At 50.5% G+C, this 17,430-nt stretch overlaps 2 protein-coding genes and 1 pseudogene across 2 annotated transcripts; 2 read left to right on the forward strand and 1 right to left on the reverse strand.

Annotated features, from left to right (window-relative positions):
- The first annotated feature begins 472 nt into the window (after positions 1–472).
- CLDN4 (claudin 4) lies at positions 473–1,396 on the forward strand. The gene has a single exon (XM_036279528.1). The coding sequence runs from the start codon at positions 684–686 to the stop codon at positions 1,311–1,313; it is 630 nt and encodes a 209-aa protein (XP_036135421.1). The 5' UTR covers positions 473–683; the 3' UTR covers positions 1,314–1,396.
- A 1,644-nt stretch (positions 1,397–3,040) lies between these two features.
- On the reverse strand, positions 3,041–7,381 carry METTL27 (methyltransferase like 27). Its single transcript, XM_036279527.1, is given in 7 exon segments — positions 3,041–3,257; positions 3,259–3,379; positions 5,340–5,432; positions 5,827–5,962; positions 6,158–6,286; positions 6,884–7,010; positions 7,308–7,381. Coding segments are annotated over 6 exon segments (729 nt in total). The 5' UTR covers positions 7,007–7,010; positions 7,308–7,381; the 3' UTR covers positions 3,041–3,130.
- Positions 7,382–9,769: 2,388 nt separating this feature from the next.
- On the forward strand, positions 9,770–9,841 carry LOC118643045 (annotated as a pseudogene).
- The last annotated feature ends 7,589 nt before the right edge of the window (positions 9,842–17,430 follow it).

Consider the following 17,430-nt stretch of genomic DNA (forward strand, 5'->3'; position numbering starts at 1 on the left):
GCAGTGATGGTGGTAAGGATGTAACAACAGTAATCAAGGCGGGGCTGCTTTTGCTTTCTTAGGATTTCCTTCTCACCTTCATTCTTCCCGAGGGTCCCCACCCATCTGCCTGTCTGCCCAACCAAGCCTGGAATAAGGGAGCCTAGGGCTGTGGGGACCCTAGTCTTCAGGTCTCAAACCTGCAACCCCTGCCCTGGGCACTTCCAGGTGCCTTGAGCTATGACTCAGTGTCTGTTTCCCCGCTGACCTCAGCATGGGCCTGGTTGCAGGGGGAGAGGGCAGTTTCCTATGAGATTGTGACTCAGGGGCCCAAGGCTGGGGACTTAAAGTGCCTTTGTTGGCCTGGGCTCAGGAATCCAGAGAAACTGGTCAGGGAAAGCCCCAGGGATTGAAACTCCTCCCTCTATCCCCACCCCTTCCTAGAGCCATATAACCGCCCCCAGCTCTAGCTCCAGTGCATGTCGCAGCTGTGGCAAGAAAGAGCCTGGTCACACTCACTGAGCTGGTGCTTCTGACTTGGGAGAGACACTCCAAGGCTGCTCCAACTGGCTTTGTCTTCAGACTAGAACTGAAAGTTATCCCTGTGGACTTGGAGTATCCATCCTCAGCACTTGGATTTCTACAGACCCCCTGGCCAGATCCCTAAAGACTTCCAGGTCCTAGATCCCAGCAGACACCGAACGATGGCCTCCATGGGGCTACAGGTGATGGGCATTGCCCTGGCCGTGCTGGGCTGGCTGGGCGCCATACTGAGCTGTGCGCTGCCCATGTGGCGGGTGACGGCCTTCATCGGCAGCAACATCGTCACGTCGCAGACCATCTGGGAGGGCCTGTGGATGAACTGCGTGGTGCAGAGCACTGGCCAGATGCAGTGCAAGGTGTACGACTCCATGCTGGCGCTGCCGCAGGACCTGCAGGCGGCCCGCGCCCTCATTGTCGTCTGCATCATCCTGGCTGTGCTGGGCGTGCTGCTGTCCGTGGTGGGTGGCAAGTGCACCAACTGCGTGGACGATGAGAGCACCAAAGCCAAGATCATGATTGTGGCGGGCGTGGTATTCCTTCTCGCCGGCCTGCTGGTGATGGTGCCCGTGTCCTGGACGGCCAACACCATCATCCGAGATTTCTACAATCCGCTGGTGGCCCCCGGTCAGAAGCGGGAGATAGGCGCCTCACTCTATGTGGGCTGGGCGGCTGCCGGCCTGATGATGCTCGGTGGGGCCTTGCTCTGCTGCAACTGCCCACCCCGCGCGGACAAGCCCTACTCCGCCAAGTATTCCGCCGCCCGCTCCGCCCCCGCCAGCAACTACGTGTAAGGTGCCGCAGCTCAACTCCCCCTGTTGGCTTTGTTTCTCCCTGGACTGAACTCAGCACAGCCTCTGACCCCAGGATGGCCTTGCCGTGGTCCGCAGGCTGCTGGGGGATGAGCAAGCAGGGACTGAGACAGGTCATTGGCCAGAAATCCTCAGTTCCTTCTGTCCCTGGTGGACACCTTCCGAAGGCCTCCTCTACACCAGCAAGGATGGACTGAAGGACTTCCTAGCCACCTTCCCCTGAATGGATATGGACACGGGGGAGGGGGCGGCCGCAACAGGACACGGCAGTGGAGTGGAGCTGGCTCTTGCTGGCGAGGACAGCTCAGCCCTGACTCCCCTCGGGCTCCCCGACTGGGTGCCCTGCCATGCCTGTTGGTCACCGTTTCCTTCTTTGATCTTCTCCACTCCCTCCGAGTACATCCTGTGGAAACCTGAGGCTGTGAAAACGGCTGGGGCCTCACTCAATCACCTGCCTGTGGAGCAGAGTTGACAGACGGGTTTAGAAGGGAGGGGTGAAGGTGCGCTGCATGCAAACTGGTTTGGGGAGTGGTGGGGGAGGGGGCTTTAGAGGAGGCCCTGGCTGCCCTTAACCCTTCCCACCCACCCTGCAGCCTCAGCAGCCTCAGCAGCAGAAGCCTGGGCCCCTTGAAACTGGACACCTCTGGATCTGCCATCCCTAGGAAGGTCATTGGTTAGCTGGGGAAGACAGAGGGAATGGTCTTCCTCTGGCCTTCATCCTAGTTATGTCCTGGAGCTCTTTTCTGCCTCCTCTGTGGTTTGTTTTGTAATTTAAGATCTATTTGTCACGGTAATTACTGTTATTTTCTACAATAAATGGGACCTGTGCATGGGAAGACTCTTTCTGAGTTCAGCTGTGGAGGTGGGCAGGGCAGGGCTGGAGGGGGTCAGTGAGGGGCAGGCCCACTGTGTCCAGCCTGGATGAGAACACTTAAAAAACTGGTTTCATGAAAATATTGGAATTAGACTGACCTTTAGAATCACTTTTTCAAGCCCTTCATTTGATAGAGGGTGAAGCCCATACCCAGGAAAATGTGTGCCCAGAACCCTGGTGAAGTGTTGGGGACTTCAGGAGGGAAGACAGATGAGAACATACAGCCCAGGTGAATGGGCCACCTGTTCTCTCCCTGTTTGTCCCAGCTGTCTGGGCAGCCAGGCTGGTCTGCTCACTCTCCAGGTCCCACCTCCTGGCCATTGCTTAGGCTTTCCCTGCCCTTGGCCTGGAATGTCCTTTTTCCTTTCTCCACCCCTCTGAATCCTGCTCATCCTGAAGGCCCAGCTTGGAGCCTCTCCCCCCACAAAGTCTTCCCACGTGTCGGAAGAATTATCACCAGCACTATTCACGGGGCAGCCTCCAAGCCTCACCCTGAGTTCCAATCTCTGGAGATGAAGAAACTGATTCCTGGACATGTGTTTGACCAAGGCCCAGATGTGGGAGTACAGGTTTCCTGTTTGGTGAGTTAGAGGTGAGAGGGCCCACCACCCTGGGAGGAGTCAAAGTCTCATCTGTGGCCCTATGGTGCCTGGCTCAGGGACAACCCCGGTGGGGGCCCTCTATGTCCAGTCTCTTCTCACTTCTGTTCTCCACAGGGACAATGTCACTCTTTCCTGGGGTGCGAGAACTGCACAGTCAGAATTCTGTTGCCCCTTCTGGGGCTCATTTAATAGGCAGAGCTCTCCTGAGTAGCAGGGTTGGCGCAGTGGCCCCATTTTACAGATGAATTACAGAAGGCCTGAGGACAGGCCTGACTGAGGTCACCTGGAGGGTCAGAGGCCAATTAGGGGCTGAGCACTGGGCCTCACTCCCTCAGCCTGGGCCACCTCCCGTTTTCGGTATAAGTAGACAATGCCCGAGATGAAGCCATCACCGTCAGAAGTGCCAGGCACCACCTCAAGCTTGGTGGTAGCCAGTTCCCACCGGTCCACAGGCCAGGCCACCAGGCGTTCCCACTCCCTGGCCTCCTCCAGCTTGTCCAGGGTGGCCTCCAGTGCCTCCTTGTATCGAAGGTTGGAGGGGTTGGTCCTGGTGGTGAGACACACCAGCCCACCTGGGGAGGGGTGGGGAAAGGCAGGTGAGTGTGGGAGAAGCAGGAGCCAAAGTTCCAGGTTAGTAGTCCCCCCTTTTTTTTTTATCCTCACCCGAGGACATTTTCCCATTTTTTTTGTTCAGATAGAGTGGTGGGGGGAGAGAGAGAAACATCGATGCGAAAGGGACCCATCGAGTGGCTGCCTCCTCCCACATGACCCAACCAGGGGCGGGGACAAACTGCAACCGAGGTACGTGTCCTTAGCAGGAACCGAACCTGGGTCTCTCTGGACCGCAGGCCGACACTTTAACTGCTGAGCCAAACCGGCCAGGGTAGTAGTCCCCTTTTCTTCTGGCTCATGTCCTCAAGGACATAAGTTATTTCAGCCTATCTCCAGGGCAGCATTTTCCTATGTCTAAGCCTCGGTGCTCACCATTCCACCTCCAGGAATACCCTCGATTTCTCCAGCTTGATTGCCTCCTATGTCCCCTTTAGGGCCCAATTCTCCTTCATGCTGGGAACCTTTATTTCCCTGGACAGAGGGGGCTCCCTCCTCAACCCTCTGCTGGAGGATATGGCTGTCTGGATGCACAGAAAGGAAGCACACGGCCTTGGACATAGCCCTTCACTTCCTGAGTGTCAGTTTCTCAGCTTACAGAGTGGGGTTAATTAATTACCCTGTCCCAGAAAGGCCAGTGCAATCAGTAAGCACTGGCTGAATAAATGAATGACCTCATCCCTTCAAATCTTTTCCAGGCGCCTGCAGTATGCCCATTGCAGGCTCAGATACACTGAGGAGCTACTGGTGTCTGAAAGGTTTCCTGGAGGAAGGGGTGAGGAGAAGCAGGTCCTGCTGGTGGAGAGGGGTGGTGAGAGGAAGGACTGAAGTGGGAACCCTGTGGCATGAGGGCAGGCAGACAGGGCTCTGGCCAGCTGAGGGGTCTGGTAAGTACAGGCTGGGCTAAGAGGCCTGGTCTTGACTGGTTCAGGCAATGAGGATTTCCTGTCCTAAGTCCAATCACTACCTCCTTCTCTGACCCCTCCAATGTCCCTGCATCTGTCAGCCTCCTTGGTTCCGAGGCCTGCCCAGACCTGCCCAGGCTTAACCACAGCCCCTGCTGGGCCCCTGCAGAAGATATAAACTTGCTGTAATAGGGGAACCTTAGGGCTTCCTGGTCCTGTCTTGCAGCCAGGTTAGGGCCTCATGATCCTCACGCTCCACTCTCCTTTCTGTCTGTGACTTCACTTAGGCTGTGTCCTTGTGAGGACTGCCCTCACTCCCGGTCCCAGCCCTGGGAAATGCCTCTGATATCTTAGAGCACTGAGCACTCACAGCCCTGTGGCCCCACCTCGGGCCTGGTCTTTTTCTCCGGGGCCCTGCACCTCAGGGAGGGCAGTGGGCCCCACAGTGGATGTAGCCCAAGTGTTTGGGAACCAGGGGCATGGTGGGTTGGGGACTGAGCCCAGAGGGCAGGGTGTGTACTTTCTCCCCAGAGCAGAGGCAGGCACAGGGCAAGACACACAGTAGGAATGCAGTAATTAGCCCCATTTCACAGATTAGGAAAGAGCGCCTCATCCAACAGCCATCCAAGACTTAGTGAGGAAGCTGGAAGATGAGGAAAGTGAATTGAGACCCTAATATATTCCAAGACTAAAGCAAAGGCCTTAGAGATATTATTTCTCCCAATTCTCACAGTAATCCTATTAGGAAGGGACTATGCCACTCTGCTCACAGGTGAGGAGCAGAGGTCAGAGAGGAGAGTGGAGTTACTCCTGGTTGCCTAATAAATAAGAGATAAGGAGGCCACTTGTCTGCCCTGCCTGCTTGCCTAGGTCAGCAGCTGGTGGCTGGGATGTTAGGCTAGGCTGTGTGACCCTAGGCAAGACAATGCCACTTGCTTGGCCTCAGGAATTCTGAGGCTTGAGTCTTTGGGTATGGAGAGGGGACGGTGTGTGTGGGGTTGGATGGACTGCTTCTCACCTGGCTTGGTAACTCGCAGGAGCTCAGGTATTGCACTACAGGGCACCTGGCCATCACTGAGGGCACCCACCATCAGCACGGCATCATAGGTTCCTGTGTGAGATGTGCAGATGTGATGTGCTGGTTTGTCTTCGGTGTGGCCTCAGACCACCTGGAGGATGGTACCCATTGTAGGGTCTGGGGAGGGACCAGGCCAGCCACTAGTGTCTTCAGGACCCAAATCCCGTGGGGGGATATGGCAGGTTAGCATAGTCCAAGGCTGAGGTCAGATCATAGGATGGAGGGCTCAGAGAGAGGGGCTCATGGGACCTCACAGAGGGTCTTAGTGAGGCACTGGGGAGCTCAGAGGGGAATGAAGGGTCAGTGTAGAAGGGGGATTATGGAGGGTTCAGCAAGGGTGATGGAAGCTTGCTAAGAGAAAGGGGGACCGTCAAGGTGGCCTTGGTTAGAGGGTGGGCCTTGGGGTGTAGAGTAGAAGAAGAAGTACCTTCGGGGCTGGGTAGAGGTTCCTGGCCCAGGGTGCAGAGGCTGAGGCGCTGGTAGAGGCCCCGGGCCCGGGCCTGTTCCAGCATCCCTGGGCTGCCATCCACTCCATGCAGCTGGAGGAAGCCTCGAGCCTGCAGCTGGGGTGGGAGGACTCAGTTACAGTTCACACCTCCCATATCCCAGCTGGGTCCCTGCACCTCAAGGGGGGCAGTGGGCCCTGCAGTGGATGTAGCCCAAGTGTTTGGGAACTAGTGAGTCTGGGGCCAGGGGTGGCAAGAAATTTGAGCAAGTTGGGGGCTTAAGAGAGGGCAGGGGATATGGGCAGGCCTCACCTCGGCAGCCACCAGGCCAGTGCCACAGGCCACGTCCAGGATCAGGACAGCTTGTGGTGGGCCTGGAAGGGCTTGGGTGAGGCAGTCCACTGCAAGGTGTGGGGCACGGTACTGTAGGGCGGCCACATCCTGGGGAGGGACAGAATGATGAGCTGACTACCACCTTGTGTCCTCGTCTTCCAGGGACCTCAGTTGTGGGGTATTCTAGGAGACAGCCAGCTCAAGGTATGTGTGTGGTGAGGTGTGTGTGTGTGTGTGTGTGTGTGTGTGTGTAGGGGGGTTCTGCTGGGATTACAGTGAGAAGAGATAGGCATGAGGTGCTGTCCTCTACCATGGGGCCAGGACTGGAGAGTCAACCCCCAGCCCACTTTTGAGACCTGCTCTGCTGGCCAAGGCAGCGCTCTGTTATTAGTCCATTAGACCTTTCAAAGGCACCTCCTTCAGGCAGGCAGTCCTTCTACCTGGGCTGCAGTCCCAAAGTGGGGAGGGAGGGGTTGGCCGCTGATCTCTAGGGGGGCCACTGTGGTGTGATGGGGCTGGTCAGAGGGCAGGGCTGCAGAAGAGGGGCCTGTCCAAGAGGGGACAAGACTGCAAGGTTGTGCCCAGGTCTCTCTCACTTCATTCTCACAAGCCACCCAGGGAGGCAAGGCTATCTATTCCTGCTGTACAGACAGGAAAACTGATGCTGGGTGAGCAAGGGAGGTGGAGGACCCCCGTCAGGTTTACCTGGTCATAGTCTGGAGCCCAGTGGTCATAGAAGTGCAGCTTCTGGACTAGGTCGGTGATGCGGTGCGAGGCCCCTACCCGCGCCCGCATCTCGGACAGGCTCCCGCCCTCCTCCTGAGCCATCCTCCTGCTGGGACACCGCCTCTGTGCCCTGAGATGCATTTCAGTCTCCACCCCCACCTCTCCCACCCGCCATGCCCAGTAGAGCCGCTCCAGGCCACCAGCACAATCCCATTTCACAGGAGGGGACACTGCTCAGAGAGACTGGACACCTGGGATTCAGGGCTGGGGAAGGGGTGTTCCTGTAGCGGGAAGGAGGGCCTGCCCCGACCTCCCCACCTCCCGCTGCCATGAGAGGGTTTCCAGGACAGAAAGGGCTCTGCGGTGGGGGGCAGGGAAGAGTCAAGGCGGGGTCAGAACTTACCGCCAGTCTGACCCGCCGCGGGCCGGTGGGCACCGGAACTCCGGAGCAGGACTGTACAGCAAGCCTGGCCTTGCTTCAGCGCTCTCGACGATTGGCTTTCTTCTAAGAAAGCTACCCAATCAAATATAGCGCTGACTGCCCGCCCCTCCACCATCAGCCAATGAGCTTAAAGTTCTGGCTCGCCTGCACCCTGGGAAGATCCCTTTGAGAAGTTTTCTTGGTAGTTTAGTAGGTGGGTTTACGAGTTTCCCTGTGCCCTCCCAACTCCAGATGTCTTATGTTTCCTAAAAAGCATGAGCTTTTAGGCAGTGGGAGCCTCTAAATTCTTAGGGGCAAGAGAGAGAGAGAGCGAGCTAGGATCAGCCTTTGTTTTTAGAACGCTCACCAAGGTCTGGGCAACGCAGTCCAGAGTTTTCTGCGGTGATAAAAATGTCCTGTAATAAACGCTGTTTAGTATGGTAGCCACTATTCACACGCGTTGAGCACTTGAAATGTGGCTAGTGCTACTGAAGGAATAAATTTCACATTTTATTTTATTTTTATCCTCACCCGAGGACATTTTTTGATATATTGTTTTCATAGAGTGGGAGAGAAAGAGAGAGAGAAACATTGACGTGAAAGGGACACCTTGAGTGGTTGCCACCTGCACGACCCAACCAGGGCCGGGGACAAACTGCAACCGAGATACGTGCCCTTAGCGAGAACCAACCCAGGTCTCTCTGGACCGCAGGCCGACGCTCTAACCGCTGAGCCAAACAGGACAGGGCTGAATTTCACATTTCATTTTAATAATATAAATAGCCATCTGTGGCTAGTGGCCTATAGGCAGGGAGCCATGTTATTCAACCTTTGGGAAGGCTTGCAGCATCTGGTCAGTGTGTATAGCTAGGACTGCTCTAACAAGTCATTAGGGAAGCTTGTCAGAAATGGAAATTCTTGAGTTCCACCTGGCCTCTAACTTGTTTTCTGAGCCTACAAAGTCCACCTGGTTCACTTCTTCCATGGCTCACTTCTATCTCTGTGACTTTATAAATAAATAAACTTTTGCTTGTATCTGAGTCTTGACTCTGACTTCTTTCTTAACCAGAATCCAAGCACCAAGGTTGCTGAACTGAGGTTCAATTGCCAGAGATATTCTGGTGTGGTTTCGCCGCCAACAATTGGGTTGATGGTGGTGCCATTCACAGCAGAAGAACCCAGGAGAAGCAAGTTTGGGGTGAAGAGGATATTAACAATTTGGGAATGTTGAATTTGAGGAGTCCATGTGAAGCTATACAGGAAGCTGTTTGATGGCAGAGTCCCGAGTTTGTTACAGGTCCAAGGTTTGTGTGCCTGATGCTTCAAAAGAAAGGCCAAACGAAAGTTTGTAGCAAGGAAAGGAAGATTTATTGATTGAGAAGGCCTACATTGAGAAGATGGGAGAACTAATTCTCAAATCCATCTTAAGAGAGTCTGGAATCCAGGCATCTTTTGTTGTTAAGGGAAGAGAGGAAAGGTGAGGCAAGGAGTAGGTGCTGGCTGTAGACAGGTAGGTATCTAAAGGGACAAGGAAGAGCACAACATTTCTAAATTCCCTTTGTTTCAGGTTGGTCCACTGACCCCTGATGATGACCTGAGTCTAGTTATAAACACTGCTGTGAATCTTGGAAAAACAGTTATTACTTCGTGCACATTTTCCCACCTCTTAGCTCACAAGGGGGCTGCTCAAGCCTCTAGCAGAATTCCTCTAGTTAATTAGCATATCTATAGCAGGAGCTATTAGCCCTCAGGCCATTATAGAGAGGAGACTTTTCCTGCTGTTACAATGGAGAGGTCAGACTGCAGACAGATTTAGGGTCCTGAGTATAACTGGTGGTGATTGAGGCAGCTGGTAAAGGTGAGATTGTGCAGGGAGAGCAGGAAAGAGGAGACGGCTCAGAGTGGAATAGGAATGTCTAGGAATGTTGGAGAAAACCCAGAGAAAGTTGGTAAGGATGCCAAGAACAGAGTTTTAAGAAGATGGGGGATAGTTAACATTGCCCAATGTTGCTAAGAGGTGGTGTAAAGTGAAGCTTAAGAAGCACTGGATATAGAGACGTGGAAGTCTCTGGTGCCTAGACAGACCCGCCTAGTGTACACCAGTTGCCAAGTTTGCCTCTTCCCAAGTTAGACTATGTGTTCCATCTTCTTTTGCTTTCAAATGTGGCCATGTAGCTGAATTCTGACTTATAGAATGTGTATGGAGGTGTTAAAGAAACAAAAGGCCAAAATAGAGTTACTTTTGCTAAGCTAGGCCACCACCCAAAAACTTAATAACTAACTTAATTACAGGTTCAGCCTTTCCCAGGATTGGAATTTTAAACCAATCAGTCTGAAATTTCCTGATGGACACTACTTGCCTTAGAAAGTATCGTCTCTTGAAATAATCTACTCTTAACTTCTTAGTCCTACCCTCTTTCTGGTATAAATACCTTCCCTTTTCAATCCTTTTGTAGTTCTTAAGGGTGATGATAGGGTGTTCAAGCACTTATGTGAGATGAGCCTCTCTCAAACTGAGGCAGGATAATAAGAAGCTAGGAAAATTTCTTGGCATGTGGAATGGGGAAACTGAGGTAGCTGAACAATTTAAAGCCAGATACAGAAGGTGACCAGGGTAGAAAGCTCCAGGTGCCTAACAACAGGCAAAACAGGGTGGCTTTTCTCTCCTGGCATATCACTGGTCATTCAGTTTCGACCCACCTGGCCTTTCCTCCGTAGAGATAACATCAGTTGTATTTCAGCTCCAGGCCCACAAAAGCAGCAAAACGAGGTGCCCACACCACGACTAATGACCCCTAGTGTTGACCAATCAGTGGAGACCACGGGCCCTAAAAGGGCACACATGAAAAAGCTGAAGAATATTCTATTGAGATTCTCTCCTAAGACATCCCCTAAACTCTCAGCTTTAAAAACCCTCAAGACGAAGGACTCAGTCAAGCTCTCCCAGGAGCATGCCTGCCCCTCTCCCCTCCCTCACAGGCATGCACTTCCTAAACTCTAAGGGACCTTATGAGGCTCGCAACCTGGGGACCAATGGGCAGCAGCAGCTTGCCCCAGACTAAACCCCTGGACCTGTCCCCAAGGCCCCTTTTTCCCTGACTCTCCAGTGAGCCAAAGCAGCCCCGTCTTACTTCTTTCCCGTAACATTTCTAGAGAGCCAAAGCAGCTCTGTCTGTCTCTCTCCTGTGGCTTCTTCTATCCTAGGCCCTTCCTTGTTTCACGGTCCCCAGCTTTAATAACGTACTCTCAAAATCACCTGGACTTGTGTTGTGCAATCTTTCCTGCATGAAGTCAAGAACCCACACACTATAGGCTGGCTCGAGGCAGACCCGCTCCAGGCCTGGTCCCTTTCTGGTAACAAAACCTTGTAAAGATAATCATTACATTACCAGTCTCATGTGAACTTGGGAAAAGAACACACACACACACAAAACCCTTATTGTACAACTCAACCAAGTGTCCTTCTAGTTGAGGGATGGGACGCTGCTCCAGTCGTGAATCACTTAATAAAGCCAACTCAGATCTTTAATTTACTTGGCTTAATTATGTTCTTTAACAGGGTAAAGTATTCCATTTCTAGACCTGGACAATAAAAAATAGCTAGTATATGATTCTCTATGGAGTTGGCTCCAAGCACCCAGAGGACATTGGGGCTACAAGATGAAGGAGTCTGTGACCCTAAATGATTGTGTGGAGCAGTGCCCTCCTGAACTACCTGCATTGGGCTGTAACACTGTGAAAATGATATAAAAAGCAGCTTTTTTTTTTAATTAAAAATTTTTTTTTCTTCATTAATTTTAGAGAGAGGGAGAGAAAAATAGAACCATCGATGAGAGAGAACATTGATTGGCTGCCTCCTGCACACCTCCCACAGGGGATTGGGCCCACAGCCTGGGCACGTGCCCTGACTGGGAATCGAACTGGCGACCTCTTGGTGCATGGGTTAATGCTCAACCGTTGAACCATACCGACCGGGCTAAACAGCTGCTTTTTGTTTGTTTGTTTGTTTTTTATCCTCACCTGAGGACACCTTTTCCATTTTTTTGTTCAGATAGAGTGGGAGGGAGAGAGAGAGAGAAATATTGACATGAAAGGGACACATTGAGTGGTTGCCACCTCACGACCCAACCAGGGCTGGGAACAAACTGCAACGGAGGTACATGCCCTTAGCGGGAACTGAACCCAGGTCTCTCTGCACCGCAGGCCGACGCTCTCACCACTGAGCCAAACCGGCCAGGGCAACAGCTGCTTTTTGAAGTTGGAGCTGTGTCCCAGAGGAACTGCCTTGCAGGTCTTACTACTGTCAACATAAAAAACATTCAAACCTGTGAAGAATTTTTGTGAGTTTATTTGAGTCAAAACTGTCAACAATTGCCAAATCTCAACAGGCTGAGGTAATGCTTGAGAATGGCAGTTATTCACCTCATTTTATACATTACAATCAAAAGAGAAGATGCAAGTGAGTTACATGAAATCCACTGGTGATAGATTTAGGGAGGCGGAAGAAAGCAAAGTGGGGAAACCTCTGGGATTGGATAAAAAGTAAAATGATATATACATACATTTTTTTTTACATAGGTGGGTGCCGGATAGTTAATGGATAGTTAACAATCAACAATTAACAAGAATTAGGGGATTTATAATCTCTGCCCATTGGTTGTGCCCTGAGGGGTCTGGAACAAGGGAAGTTACCTGACATTCCAAAGGTCTGTTATCATAGATGCAAAAAGACAATAGGCTCAGAACTAAGGTGAAAGTTGACCTTTGTCAGGGAAGATGCCCGGCTAGGACATGACTACCTGCCTGCCATAAACTGCTTTTAGTTAAAAAGTTTTAATTCAGGCCCTGGCCGGTTTGGCTCAGCGGTTGGAGTGTCGGCCTGCGGTACAGAGAGACCCGGGTTCGGTTCCCGCTAAAGGCACGTACCTCGGTTGCAGTTTGTCCCCGGCCCTGGTTGGTCGTGCGGGTGGCAGCCACTCGATGTGTCCCTTCACATCGATGTTTCTCTCTCTTTCTCTTCCTCTCTCTCCCTCCGGCTCTATCTGAACAAAAAATGGAAAAATGTCCTCGGGTGAGGATAAAAAAAAAAAAAGTTTTAATTCAGACCACCCTTTGTGGTTACTTTAGGTCTTTGAGTTTGCAAGACCTCCATGCAGGCTTCCCTGGCTTGTCAGTTTAGCATGTGGCCCCTTTTTGACCACATTACTCAAGTCTTTGGTATGTTAAAAGTGGACAAAATAGACTTCCGGTCAAATGGCAGCGTAGGTGAATGTGGTATCGCGTCCTCCCACAACCACATCGAAGTTACAACTAAACTACAGAACAACCATCATTCAAAACTGCCTGCAGTCAAGCTGAATGGAAGTCCTACAACTATGGAATTAAAGCAGCAGCCACACTGAGACTGGTCGGAGGGGCAGAGGCAGAAGGGCTGGCCCCACACCCACGTGTGGCGGATAAAAATCAGGAGGACACCTCGGCTGGGAAGGTTCTCCCTGAGGACTGAGGAGTCCCCGTCCCACACCAGGCACCCAGCTCAGGGTTCCAGAGCCAGGAAGAAAAGTCCGCATAACTTCTGGCTGGAAAAACCTGTGGGAACTGAGGCTCAGGGAGGCTGAGGCAGCTGGAGCCCCAGGCAGCTCCTCTTAGAGGGCCCCACACGGACTTATTCAGACTCGCAACCTCCAGGCTCCAGGGTGGGGGAGGCAGCTTGAAAGGCACCAGGACATACAGGGAAGAACTGAGCTGTTTGGCACTAAAGCGAGGGCTGGAGAGGGGGCTTTCTCTGGGACAGACGTGCTGTCAGAGGCCTTTGTTCCTTTGGTGAGCCCTTCCCTGGGGCGGCAGACAGCCGCCATATCTGGGACTCCAGCAACCTGGCTCACACTGGTAGCCCCGCCCTGGTGACTCCCTGAGGCCCCGTCCCACCCAACTTTCAGACCCACCCAAGCTGTTGCCAGTTGCTTTACCATAGGATTGGCCTGTCTAGGATCCTGCTTCAGGTTTTCTTAAATTCTTTCAAACAAGCAGCATCTGGTCTCAGCTAGCCCCATACCTCTCATTTAGTAATACATAGAAACAAACACAGGGAGGCAGCCAAAATGAGGAGACAAAGAAACAGGTCCCAAATGAAAAAACAGAACAAAACCCCAAGAAAAGGACTAAGCGAAATGGAGATAAGCAACCTAACAGATGCTGAGTTCAAAACACTGCTTATAAGGATGCTTAATGAATTTAGTGAGAACCTCAGCGAACTTAGTGAGGGCCTCAAGAGCATAAAAAAGGACCAGTCAGGCCCTGGCCGGTTTGGCTCAGCGGTTAGAGCATCGGCCTGCGGTCCGGAGAGACCCAGGTTCAGTTCCCGCTAAGGGCATGTATCGCAGTTGCAGTTTGTCCCCGGCCCTGGTTAGGTTGTGCGGGTAGCAGCCACTCTATGTGTCCCTTTCACGTAGATGTTTCTCTCTCTCTCTCTCTTCCTCTCTCTCCCTCCAGCTCTATCTGAACAAAAAATGGAAAAATGTCCTCGGGTGAGGATTAAAAAGAAAAAGAAAAAGGACCAGTCAGAAATGAAGGAGGCACTAACTGAAATAAAGAATAATTTACACAGATTCAATAGTAGAGTAGGTAAAGCCAAGAAGCAAACCATTGATTTGGAATATAAGGAAGCAAAAAACGCCCAATCAGAATAGCAAAAAGAAAAAAGAATCCAAAAAATGAGAATGGTGTAAGGAGCCTCTGGGACAACTTCAAGCGTGCCAACATTCACATCTTGGGGGTGCCAGAAGGAGAAGAGAGAGAACAAGAAATCAAAAACCTATTTGAAACAATAATGGCAGAAAACTTCCCTAACTTGGTGAAGGAAACAGACATACATGTCCAGGAAGCACAGAGAGTCCCAAACAAGATGAACTCCAAGAGGCACACACCAAGACACATCATCATCAAATGCAAAAGGTTCAAGACAAAGAGAGAATCTTAAAAGCAGCAAGAGAAAGGTAGCTAGTTACCTACAAGGGAGCTCCCATAAGACTGTCAGCTGACTTCTCAAAAGAAACTTTGCAGGCCAGAAGGGAGTGGCAAGAAATATTCAGAGTGATGAAAAGCAAGAACCTACAACCAAGATTACTCTATCCCACAAAGCTGTCATTTAGAATCAATGGCCATATAAAGAGTTTCCCAGACAAGGAAAAGCTAAAGGAGTTCATCACCACCAAACCATTATTATACAAAATGTTGAAGGGTCTTTTTGAATAAAAAGATAAAATATATGAACAAACAAAATGGCAATGAATACATATCTATCAACAGTTGAATCTACAAACAAAATGAACAAGCAGAACAGAAACATTCTCATAGATACACAGAACATTTTGTTGGTTGCCAGATGGGAGAGGGGTTGGGGGAATGGGCGAAAAAGGTGAAGGGATTAAGAAGTACAAATTGGTTGTTAGACTGACAAACCTCAAAGGGAAGGGGGTTTGAGGGGTGGGAAGAAATAAACCAAAGAACTCATATGCATGTCCGATAGCCTGGGAACTGGCGCCAGGCAAGCTGCTCAGCCATTACCTCGCTTACCCAACCCAGACTCCCACCCTGTTTCAGGAACTGTTTTCCCCCAACTCATAGATCAACTCCTGTCCCATTCTCCTGTCCTAGTCCAGGAACTCTTTGCTCCGGGACAATAGACTCACATTCCAGGGGCCCCCATGCGTAGCCCCTCAGGACCTAACCCTAACAACAAGTTCCCGCTGCCATAGGCGCAGATATAAAAATCACAAACCCCAGCATCGGGCGCGGCTTCTCGGACTCGACCCCTGGAGTCTGTGAACCCGCCCGGAGTGTACCCAATAAAGCCCGATTTCTGCTTATTCGGCAGTTTGGCTCTCTGGTTTCTTCCCACCTCCCACCGGCGGCGCCTGGCCTCCTTACAATGCATATATGCATAACCAATGGACACAGACAACAGAGTGGGAAAAGGCAGAAGGGGGGTGGGAGTGGGGAGAAGGGGGTCAATGGGAGAAAAATGAGGAACATCTGTAATACATTCAACAATAAAGATAAGTTAAAAAAATAAAAGTGGACAAAATAACTTTTGGACTGGGCCTAAAGCAGTATAATATTCCAAACTGCTATTTGTAAAGCTAATAACAAATCAGACATGACTACTGAACTGAAAGTTAAAGATATTCTTTAGAATGTTAGCTTATTTGCACCTATAGAAATTCCTTCCTTTTGTTCATGTACATATCCCCTTCCCCTTCTCATAAATACCTCTTGCTTTCGCTTCCTAATTGAAACACTATTTGAGTTTCTACCTAAATCAGTGTACAATAGCTCTGTGGATGGAAAAAGAGGTTCTGTGGAAAGTTACATGAAATTCCTAACTGTGCAGGTCATGGTGGGTAGTCACACCCCAGGTACAACTTCTCTAGTGAAAGGCTTATCTTTGCCTTAAGCAAGCCCTGTCCATTGTTTTGTGTGTCTAAACAGATTAACATGCCTTTGAAATGTCCCCCTTCAGAGGATCCTAATACAGTATTTGACCATTCTTTCAGGCCCCTCCTTCTAAAGGGGACCACCCTCAAGCAAACACATAATCTCATTAACTCTCCTGTAATCTAGTCCCACCTTGCTTTCTCCTGCCCTCATGTGATCTTCCTTCCACTCCCTCCTATGGAGCAAAGGCCTAAAAGAAACTGCAAGCCCTGGCCAGTGTGGATCAGTTGGTTGGATGCCATCCTGTGCACTAATAGGTTGCCAGCTGGATTCCCAGTCAGGGCATATGCCCTGGTTGCAGATCTATGTTTCACTCTCACGTTGATGTTTCTTTCTCCCTCTCTCTTCCTCTTTTTCTAAAAGTCAATAAAATAAAATAAAATTCTTAAAAAGAAACTGGAAGCTATCATTTTGGGGAGCATTTGAGATCTTGCTTGCTGCATATTTCGTCAATTTGGCTCAAATAAATTCTTATAAAAATTCTCTACAGGGCCCAGTCGGTGTGGCTCAGTTGAGTGTTGACCCAAGCACCAAGAGGTCACCAGTTTGATTTCTGATCAGGGTACATGCCCAAGTTGTGGGCCCGATCCCCAGTGGGGTCATGCAGGAGGCAGTCAAATAATGTTCTCCCTCATTAATGTTTCTCTCTCTCCCTCTCCCTTCCTCTCTCTCTAAAATCAATAAAGAAAAAAAAAGTTTTCTACAGGTTTGGATATTTCTTAGGTCAATAGCTTTTATTTTTATTTTTTTTCAATCTCAAATAAATGCTTGTTGCCTCTCACTTTGGCCTTTTACTTTTAGGTTAACAACATGAACAAGAAATAAACTTTCATTGTGTTAAGCTACTGAGATTTAAGGATTTGTTTATTACAATAGCTATTGTCATTTCCTTAAGTTAATCTAGTGACTTCGATAAGAGCAGTTTTGAGAGAGTGGATCTAAACCCAAATCTGTAATAGTCCAAAGCTGAATATGTGTGAACATTTTGTATTCAGCTGCAAATAAAAGAACACCTGCTGCTTGACAGTGACTTAGAGATTTACTGGTCTAAAAAAGGAATCTGAGACTGGACAGTAGGGTCTGGTGCTCAGTTATGCCATCAGGGACCCAGGCTTTTGTCATCTTTCCTCTGTCACCTTTTGCATAGAGGCCTTTGTCCTCACAGCTGCCTTGGCTGCTACACCTGCAGACAGGACTAAGGGGAAAGGGCAAAAAGCCAGACCAGCTGAGTCTATTCATCATCACAAAAGCTTATTGGACGCTCCACCCCATGACTTCTATTTTATCCTATTGGCCAGACTGGGTCACATGGCTGCCTCTGAGTCGTCACTAAAAGGTGAGTGGGGAAGGGGAGGCTAGGGATGGAGGAGAGCTCAGCCAACTGACTGTGCAGGTCCCATCTCTGCAGCATCACATTTCATTTAGGCCAATAAAAATTTATTGTGCACCTACTGTTTTATAGACCCTGGGCTGGGCACTAAAGTTACTGAGATGAGTCAGAAACAGCCCGACTCCAACCCAGGGGAGGTGTGTTCTTCCATTCAGGCTCTCCACTATCTCCTGTGTCCCTGTGCAGGCTTTCTTTCCAAGCCACCCCCCTGCTCTCGGT

This window comes from Molossus molossus, unplaced genomic scaffold (assembly GCF_014108415.1).
Source record: "Molossus molossus isolate mMolMol1 unplaced genomic scaffold, mMolMol1.p scaffold_m16_p_3, whole genome shotgun sequence".
NCBI classification, from domain to species: domain Eukaryota; kingdom Metazoa; phylum Chordata; class Mammalia; order Chiroptera; family Molossidae; genus Molossus; species Molossus molossus.